General features: G+C 44.7%; 1 protein-coding gene across 1 annotated transcript; it reads right to left on the bottom strand.

Annotated features, from left to right (window-relative positions):
* Positions 1–8064: 8064 nt before the first annotated feature.
* LOC125540045 (S-type anion channel SLAH2-like) lies at positions 8065–10257 on the bottom strand. The gene is made up of 2 exons (XM_048703619.1): positions 9605–10257; positions 8065–9518 (listed from the first exon to the last, which is right to left on the bottom strand). The coding sequence occupies exons 1-2, from the start codon at positions 10211–10213 to the stop codon at positions 8343–8345; spliced, it is 1785 nt and encodes a 594-aa protein (XP_048559576.1). The 5' UTR covers positions 10214–10257; the 3' UTR covers positions 8065–8342.
* Between the last annotated feature and the right edge of the window lie 425 nt (positions 10258–10682).

The following is a 10682-nucleotide window of genomic DNA, read 5'->3' as shown; positions in this document are numbered from 1 at the left end:
CGGAGGGCTTCTACATCAACACCATAGCCTCTCCGATGATGTGTGAGTAGTTTACCACAGACCTTCGGGTCCATAGTTATTAGCTAGATGGCTTCTTCTCTCTCTTTGGTTTTCAATACAAAGTTCTCCTCGATGTTCTTGGAGATCTATTCGATGTAATACTTTTTGCGGTGTGTTTGCCGAGATCCGATGAATTGTGGGTTGATGATCAAGTTTATCTATGAACAATATTTGATTCTTCTCTGAATTCTTATATGCATGATTTGATATCTTTGCAAGTCTCTTCGAATTATCAGTTTGGTTTGGCCTACTAGATTGATCTTTCTTGCAATGGGAGAAGTGTTAGCTTTGGGTTTAATCTTGCGGTGTCCTTTCCCAGTGACAGTAGGGGCAGCAAGGCAGGTATTTTATTGTTGCCATCGAGGATAAAAAGATGGGGTTTATATCATATTGCTTGAGTTTATCCCTCTACATCCTATCATTTTGCCTAATGTGTTACTCTGTTCTTATGAACATAACACTCTAGATGCATGCTGGATAGCGGTCGATGTGTGGAGTAATAGTAGTAGATGCAGAATAGTTTCAGTCTACTTGACACAGACGTGATGCCTATGTTTATGATCATGCCTAGATATTCTCATAACTATGGGCTTTTCTATTAATTTCTCAGCAGTAATTTGTTCACCCACCGTAGTATATGCTATCTTGAGAGAAGCCACTAGTAAAACCTATGGCCCCCGGGTCTACTTTACATCATATAAGTTTCTGATCTACAATTATAGTTTACTACTTATTTTCCAATCTTTATTTTCCAATCTATACAACAAAAATACCAAAAATATGTATCTTATTATCTTTATCATATCTCACTTTTGCAAGTGGCCCTGAAGGGATTGACAACCCCTTTATCGCGTTGGTTGCAAGGTTCTTATTTGTTTGTGTAGGTACTAGGCGACTTGCGTGTAGTCTCCTACTAGATTGATACCTTGGTTCTCAAATCCTGAGGGAAATACTTACGCTACTTTGCTGCATCACCCTTTCCTCTTCAAGGGAAAACCAACGCATGCTCAAGAGGTAGCAAATAGTAGCGCCATTCTAAAAACAACGCTACTGCTAACAAAATAGTAGTAGCATGTTTTTAGGGTATGGCACTACTGCTAAGTTTGAACTTGGCCACATGGCGGGCCCAACATATATAGCAGCAACGCGGGTTAGTGGCCGGCGCTACTGCTACGACCCGTAGTAGGAGCATTTGTCCCTAACATGCGCTGCTACTAACCCAACCTTATCATCTTCCTCTCCACGCGGCCAACCCTCACTCTCCCTCTCCGCTCTTCTCACTCTCCCTCTCCACTCTCTCCCACGCCATGCCACCGTTGCCCGCTGCCACCGGAAGAGATCGAGGTATCTCCTCCCTCCCTCCTCCTCCTCCCTCCACCTCTCTCCCTCCCTCTCCTTCCCCCTCCCTCTCCCTCCCTCCTGGCTCCTCCCTTTCCCTACCTTATCCGTCCTCCTCCTCCCTCTCCCTCTCTCCAATCTCTCCCTCCTGCCTCCTCCCTCCCTGCCTCGTCCTCCTCCTCCCTCCACCTAGCTCCCTCCCTCCCTTGCACATCCCTCCCTGTTCCTCTCTTCACCTCCATTTGTTTTTGAATTTTTAGTAAAAAAAAATTAGTAACAGAAATTAGTTAACTTAATACTTTATACTTTTGAGTTTACTTAATTAGTTAAAACTTGTTGGTAGAAACATGTATTGGACACTTAGTTGGTAGAGATTATAACTAGTAATCATATAGAAATAAATTATAGTAATAGAAATTTTTAGTAAAACAATTAAGTAATAGAATTTTTATGTGTAGAAAATTTTCAATATAGAAATGTATTGGAATGTTATATGAGAAATTTTTAGGTATCACATTTAGTAATAGAAGTTTGTTGTAAGAAAATTTAGGTATAGAAATTATAGCAATAGAAATTTTTACTAAGTGTTGAATAGAGTAGAACTAGGGTATTTAGTTATGTCAATCTCACATTGCTAAATTTAGAGAGAGAGAGAGACCTAGTTTCTATATTGAACCATTGTGAATGAGCACCAAGTTTGAATGCTCATGTGTTTATGCTCATTTGTGGCGCAGGGTATATCAACGACGAGCCGGTCGACGACGCCCAGAAGATCACTGACGACACCCACATCCTCGATAGCCATCGTCTGTAGTGAGTAAACATGTATTGTGTACTAGCTGGTGTTGCTCAAATATGATGTAGATATAAACATGTATATCTAGTAGTGTTGCTCAAATAGGATATGTGCTTGCCCAAGTGGCCTATGTTTGCAGGGAACACCTCCGAGTGGCCTATATTTTGTCGGAGTGTTGATTAATTTCTGTTCCGGCAAATTTCAGGCGCTTGATATGTCCTTTTTAGCAAATGTCATGCTATATTTTTCCGTGAATTTTAGTATGGCTTGTGCTAGAATGTAGGAAATATCGAGTGCCTTGGATTTGCCGAAAAGGGCATTAAAAAACATTTTGGGTTGACTTTAAGTCTGTTGGGGCTCCATACATGACAGTCAAAAAACAATGAGGGAGTGTCCACCATATATGAGAGAAGAAGAATGTCGACTGTTGTTGTGGGGGTCGTTCTTCCTCTTCTTTCTCGTGATAGACCTTCTGGTAATGCACGGGAAGAAAGAGAAGAACGACCATCACCGACAGTCGAAAATATCAATGAAGAATCCCGACTGTTGTTGTGGTGGTCTCTTCTCCTTCGTTCCCATGTGCTAGAAAATTGCACTCGAGAACGAAGGGAGGAGCGACCATCACTGATAGTCGAATATATCAGAGAGGGAGTGCCCACCATATACACCACGTGAGATGTGAGTTTTCAAGGAAGACTCAACACACCGAAAGTCAACCCGTGATGAATATTAATGATCAAATTTAGTTTTTGTACTACATATATTGAAATTCAGAAGTTTAATGTTTGAATTATGAACATAGCAAATGTCTGACGACTAAAGGATCCCTGAGTGCGACTACTGCGGCGACGACCAGGGTCTATGCGACATGCTCCCTCACCAGGAAGACGGTCGACGCTTCACTGTTAAGCTCGACGATACCTTCGATGTTTGTAGGGTACGCAACGAAGATAAGTTTTTTTCGTAATTAAGCATGCCTTCTGTGCTTCATCAACGTGTAATTCCGCTTTTTTACAATTCGACTAGTGCATCCCCTGCCATGCAAGAGGTTATGTCTTGGAGACGCTGAATTTCGATGATCACGAGAATATGGAGACAAAGAGAGTTAACCTCAGGACCCATCATGGTTATGCTTTTTCCGTAAAGCTATACAATGCGGTGACCTACTCTCATTTCGGTTGCTCCAATTGGGAAGCACTATGCAAGGCGTATGGTTTTCAGGAGGGTATGCATGTCACCTTTGATCTTGGTGATCCTGAAGATGGCACTGACGAAGATAATATCGATGAAGATAGTATCGACGAAGATAATATCGACATTTGGGTCGATGTTGATACGCCTCCACTTCTACCTCTATGTGAGTTTCTCAAACATTTTTATTAAGTAATGTATATTGTTTATTTCAAAATATTTGACAGCTTATTTCCATTCTTCAAGAAATGTATGAAAGATAGTAGACAGAACCTACTACACTGATGGCTCTGAATTAACTTATGAGGAGAAAGATCATCTTATCTCATTTATTATTGATGTTGAGAATTACAATATCAATTATGAAACTCCTGCACATTATGGTCAATACGTGCCACTAGTGCACGTGTTGAACTACGGTAACATCCATGGAGATGTTGTGGTAATATTTTTTACTATTATGACATCAGTGCATCTTTTGCATACATTCTTCTAAAGCAAAACTACATTGCTAACTATGACATTATTATTATGTTTTTCAACACAAAAATCACAAAGGATGGTGTGCCTCATCTGATGTTTCTGAAAGGTTGCCTTGATGTTATTACCTTACGGCCAAGTCTACCTACGCTTCACCGCTGTTCATACAAGATTTCTCAAACCGATGAAGACATGACAATCAAAGAATGGAAAAATGCATGAAGAATCATAGGGAGCTACTTGGAAGAAACATTGTGCGAAGCGCACGAATTGGAGACAGGATACTCTCCATTCTCTATAATGGAGAGTCAGGGGCTATTTTGTTTTATGTTATTTTACCTTAGAGAGTGTAGTAGGCCCTATCTAATACTCATGATCATGTGCTAAGAACAATTAACTAGGGTTGGTTAGATGACTATGATGATGATGAGTATGACTTGTTATTATGATAATGAGTAGAAGTTGTTAGATGACTATGATGATGATGAGTATGACTTGTTATTATGATAACAAGTAGAAGTTGCTAGATGACTCTGATGATGATGATGAGTATGACTTGTTTTTATGATAATGAGTAGAAGTTGTTAGATGACTGTGATGATGAGTATGACTTGTTATTATGATAACAATGATGAGTTATTATTAATGATGATGATTCTTAGTTGTTATATCATTATGAGCATGATCAGTTATTATATATATCAGTGGGTGAAATAATAACTCATCATGATCATAAAATCATATGATGAGACTACTATCTAAAACCAGTACAAAGCAGTAAAAAAATAGCAAACTTTACCAGTAGCGTGGGTGGCCCACCAGGTGCTACTACTAGGGAGGTGTAGTAGTAGCACCGGGTGGAACAAACACGGTACTGCTAGGAAGGTGTAGTAGTAGCGCTGGTCGTCCACAGCACGCTACCGCTGAACATTAGTTGTAGCGCCGTATCAGTAGCCCCCCCCCCCCCCCCCCCCCCCCCCCCCCCCCCCCCCCCCCCCCCGCGCGCCACTACTACGCCTCCAACCCGCGCTACTACTAGGCTTTTCCCTAGTAGTGAAGATGTTCCTTGCATCATCTGCGAAATATCCATATTCCGTATTCAATTCTCACCACTGGCTAGCATTCGCGAGGTGTCTCAGCTCTGGATCATCTCCGTTGTCGGGCTTCACCCTCTCTACGTGCCAACACATGAGCTTTGCTTCCTTAGAATCTACGAAATAGTGTTACAGATGGGGAGTGATCGATAAGTACCATACAATTTTCTGAGGAGATTTCTTCCCGGCCTTCTTGTATCGAGAGGCATTGCACACTGGACAACTGGTTTTTTCCGCGTAATCCTTCCGATAAATGATACAATCGTTGATGCATGCATGGTATCTAATGTGGGGCATATCAAGAGGGTGCACGATCTTCTTGGCCTCGTTGAGACTAGTAGGACACAGGTTACCTGAGGGAAGAACTTTATTATGTAGATACTTCAAATGCTCAATGAGGCTTGTGTCTGTCCATTTGTTTTTAGCCTTCGTCTTTAGAAGTTCGAGCGTGAAACTCAAGCGGGTCACCTCGGGATCGCAACCGTCATACAATGGAGTATTCGAGTCTACCTCCAATTGCGCCAACTTGGCCTCCTCTCTTGAAGCGGCTCTGTCGCAAGTCGTACTCTTGCAAAGCAGGTCTCGAACATGAGGGTCCTGCATGACTAAACTTAGTCGCGTCGAAGACTGCGACGTATCCGCCTCTTCTCCGCCGTGTACGGCCTCTTCTCCACCGTGTATGGCCTCATTTTCTCCGCCATGTCCTGCGCCCTCAAAATCTTCTTCGGGTCCATCATCGTCGGGCATCTCTTCATCTACCCCCATGTTGTTATTTTCTGCCATGTGGACATCCTCATCATCATCTTCAATTATCCATCGAGTATAGCCATCCATGAAACCATGCATGAGCAAGTGCGCCTTCAAACTACCACAGTCAAATGGGTCCAAGATGACGATTAATTTGCATCTTCTACACAGACATATAACCCCAGTCTGGTTATTTAAATACATGTCGTGCACCGCAGATCACAACCACCTTTCCACCCCCCTTCCACTGACTTTCATGATTGCCTGCATGGTATAATAAGCAAAAGAATTTTAACCATGCATGCATATATATATGGCTATATCAAAGTCATAAAAAAATCGGCATGACCTTCCATAAAAATAGGACATAGAGTTTGCCTGAAATTCACTGAAACGAAAATAAATCGACATTTCAGCAAAACATAAGCAACTCATGTCACGCACGATCCGACAAATACACATAGGCGGTAACTCATGACACATGCACATTCTCACCATCATAGCGCAAACACAAATATTTCCATTCTTGCAAAGCACAAATTTTTACTCATCTATCGTCCCGAGAGAGGGATCGAGCACACAAGTACGGTAGATCTATCTAGTTAGCTAGCTAGAGGGATCGAAGTAGTGGAAGGGGGAGGGAAAGCTAGCTAGCAAGCATGGTAGATCTAGGGGTTGTTTGAATTATGACTATGTTTGCTTATGTTGCCACATTATTTTTGTCACACTTGTGTATCTTGAGTTGTTCAAATTGTTAGCCATACTTTGGCTTGCTAAGGGAATCTTGCCACACTTTTTACGTCTATGACATGTGGGGTTCACTGATCATAAAAAAGTTCTTGCCTTGGGTGTGGCTAGAACCAAACAGCTACCTAACTTGGTGAAACTTTCCTAAGGTGAGGTGTGGCAAAGTGTGGCAATATGTGGCTGAAAACCAAACAGCCCTCTAGTTGGAAGGATATGCTCTACCTAACTATTGGAGAGGGAGGGAAAGTTAGCTAGTGAGACAAAGGCATGGGTGGGGAAGTGACAATGAGGGAGAGACAAATAAATTCAAGTGAGGAAGAGAAGAAGCCATTAATGGAGCTCATTAATGGAGGAGATGATGGAAGGAGGTATTAATGGGAAGAGAAGAGAGATAGAAAAAGGAAGAAGTAAGTGAGGGAGATAGAGGGTGGGAGAAAAGGTGACTGTTACGTGTAGCAGTAGTACTGGTAGAGCACGGTCGCTACTGCTAAGATCCATAGCAATAGCGCATGTTGGTGGCCCAGTGCTACTACTAATCTGACTCCGTGCACACATAGCGGTAGCTGTGGGGGCCACCGACACACGCTACTGCTATGGATCTTAGCAGTAGTGTTGGTTTTGGCCCACCGCTACTACTACAGGTAGCCCCAGCCGATGGCGATGGGACCACTTAGCAGTGGCGCTGCCCAACCGTCCCGCACTGATGCTACTTCACATCCTGTAGCGCTGGTTTCTTCCTTGCACTATCACTAAGTAGCAGTAGTGCTGATCAATAATACCGCGCGAGTGCTACTGTTCTATCTATAAACTTTCTGCTAGTAGTGAAGAAAGAATTGTAGAGTTTTCTTGAGAGAAGAGTTTGTGGTTTTTTATTTTTTGAGGAAAAGAATTTGTGGAGTTAGTTCACATAAATGAAGTACGGATCGTAACTGCATGGGAAAGTTCGAACAAACAGACCACGGGACACGAAAACTTGGTTTCAGCCCACTACAAGAGGGAAGTGACATGTGCATTCAACGGCATCGATCCTCTGGTTGACCGAAAATTGCAACATTGGTGTTGAGCCATATTTCTTTTTTAGATTTAGAAAAAGAAGGTTAAGATCTGGCCTCTACATCAATCGATGCATACAGCCATCTTTATTGATGTTGAGCCACATAGAATAATATTTTATCTAATATACTCCTCTGCCTTAAAATTTTGTAATTCTCACTTCTAAAGTAGCACACACTGGGCACATTCTTATTTCGGGATTGATAAATCTCAGTCGATTGGGATTTAATCAAGTCCCAGTCGATGCTATATCCACAAGATCTTACATGAGATACATGCAAAATTTTAATTTTAGTTTTTTTTTTGTTTCTTACATGTTATGTCACTTGACTTAGACTTGGTAAAGTCTCAGTCGGCTGAGACCTAGCCATACCATTTTTATTTATATGCACCTTCCATTAACTTTGTACTGTGGCATAGATGATAAAAAAAACCTTTATTTATTTATGTAGTTACTTTTCTTTCTTGAGAGAATTTGATGGAGTTACATGTAGATGGCACTGGAGTTCTAAAAATGTGACTGAGGTTTATGTGCACTTCTGAAGAACACGAATATAATAACCACTAAATTTACAAACCCAACAGTTTATTCCTGAAATCATATCATCATCATGGCAATGCAAATTGCTCGAGGATATTGCTGCCAATCCATCACTATGTGCAGCAAAATTGGCAAATTATGATACTTCAACAAACACAGAGAAAGAATTATGTACAAATGAGTTTGTACTCATCACTGTAAGCCAGATGCGCGTGCATTCCATGCATACAATGTCTTCCAGCGCCATCTAACGCCATGCTCTTCCATGCATGTGAGTCATTGGACCCTCATCGAGTCAGTTGTTCATCCTAGCATTGGAGTCAGAGTCGTCAGAGTAGGCGCCTTGCTTGGAATTTGAATTGAAATTGGGGTTAGAGACAACGAGCTCCTTGACATCGGAGCCACACGTCTGAAGGTGAGCGAGAATCTTGCTGAATTTAGGTCTCTGCTTTGTGATGGTGATGGACACATCATTAGGGAAGAGGTCTCCGCGCACCAAGGCGTGATACATGGTGGCGGCCAGCACCACAATGATGGTCATGGTGGCAATCCCCGAAAGCCCGAGTGCCATTGCTCGCGTCACCAAGTTGTCCACCTCTGATGCATACAATACCGTCGCCAGGGCAACACTTGTCATCGGGAATGTGTATGCCCACCACGCCAGCGAGAACCTAAACCCCCAAAAGAGGTTGACGCGCACCACCAATGACACGTAGAGGAAGAGTGAGACGTAGTAAAGGAGCTTGGCACCATCACTGAACTCGCCAGAGATCCTCGTCCAGGCCATGGATGCCACACTAGGCGCAGCGACGAAAAGAAAGAAGACCGGGTGGAGATCCTTGGGGAGTTGCATATTGGTGGGGAGCCGCTGATAGAGGGTGACAAAGAGCACAACGTAGTGGGCGAACCCAACAGCGAAGAAGAAGATTGGTAGCTCCCGGAGGCCCATCCTGGCACCAAGTAGCGCGCCGACAAAGTTGCCGACAATGGCAAGGTGGTTGGATGGGTTGGCCACCTTGGAGAGGCGCCTCTCACCACTAGACATCCATTGGCCGTAGATCTTGATATCGAGCCAGAAGATGGGCGCCATGAGAAGGTACCAGACGACATGGTGGATCTCCCACACCGGGTGTGGCACACCCTTGACAAGGAAGAGGCAGGTAATCCAGGGCGCGAAGAAAAAGTTGACGCGCACAGGGTGGTGGAACTCGCGGCGGACGGCCTCGAAGTAGAAGACAACCTTGAGGAGGTAGGTGATGGAGACGATGACGGTGAGGGCGAGTGAGATCCACCAGAGGACGTGGCTGACGGCAGGGTGTACGCGGAGGAATGCCGTAGAGGGCTCCGACTGGAGCGTCTTCCATAGCATCGCTTGGCTGCTCACGCCAAGGCACATCCCAAATGCGCTAATCGGGAACCGAAGAAGGAATGGCCATGGCTCGTCCTTGGGCAGCACCGCCACCTCTGTTGACTGCATGTCCATGCTTTAGTTAGAGACCAACGACGATGGTTTTAGTAAGGAAGGTGAAAGTTTGGGGGCACGGACACGGTACATACACGAAGGGTGTCAAACTCAGGTCCTTCGAGGGCAGCGAAGTAGCGGTCGGCGGTGGGGACGTCGTCATCCTCGTTGGTGTCCTCCTCGAAGAGCTTGGACACTGCACCGTGCTCGACGTCCGTCCCCGGCGGGTCCTGAGGCAGGCCACGGAGGTTGGAGAGCTGGCGGTTGTGCCGGCCGGAGAAGGTCCTGAACTGGTCGAATTGGCGGTCCAGCTCGCGCGTGCTGTTGCTCCGCGGCCCCTCTCCGGCACTTTGGATCACCAGCGACGACTGCGAGTGGTGTTGGGCATGCTTTACCAGCTGCGGCACGACGAGATGGCGACCCTCGACCTGCTCTGACTCGCTTGGCAGCACCGGAGTGGCGTGCACCTCAGCGATGCTGGCGTGGGCGGACGGGGGCATGCGGAGTCGTCCCTGCGCGAGGTGGATCCCGGACGGCGAGCTCGGCACGCTGAAGGAGACGGACAACGGCGTGTCCCCCAGCGTCGGCTCACCGTGAACCGCCACGGCGGCGCCACCAGTCGGAACGGCATGGTGGCCACCGGCGCCCGTCCCGGGCAGCCCCGCCATCCGTATTCTGCTGATGCTGGCCCCCCTGCCCGCCATGGCAACAAGCCAACAAGCTGTGTGGTAGTAAACACAACTCTGGCAGCAGGGCAGTCAGTTCGTCGTGGATACATGTGCATCACCGTGGCCACCTTATATACACACATGGCGAGCAGGACAAAGAGACCCCTTTGACGGTGAAAATGCTTCTCTGGACTCAGGTTAGCATCTCGTAATAGCATTTTAACTTGAGATAACCTGTTAAGAATTGGGTGGAATTGTAAAGAAGGTATATGCACGTTTTGATGTAATCAGATAGAGACCATTGCTCCCTAAAAGAAAAGATAGAGACCATCGCTAGCCTTTTTCTTTTAAAAATGTTCCCTTCCTTGATAGCTTATACTATTTCATTTGATTTTTCCAGTTGGCAGAGATTTCATTTGATTGCTTGACCAATAATGTTGTTTTAATTCTCAGTTTTGAAGTTGGAAAATGATAAGTGTAGATTTGTCTTGAGAAGAATTTTCAG

Source organism: Triticum urartu, chromosome 1 (assembly GCF_003073215.2).
Source record: "Triticum urartu cultivar G1812 chromosome 1, Tu2.1, whole genome shotgun sequence".
Taxonomy (NCBI): Eukaryota; Viridiplantae; Streptophyta; class Magnoliopsida; order Poales; family Poaceae; genus Triticum; species Triticum urartu.
The sequence above is the reverse complement of the archived record's forward strand: the minus strand, read 5'-3'. Positions and strand labels throughout refer to the sequence as shown.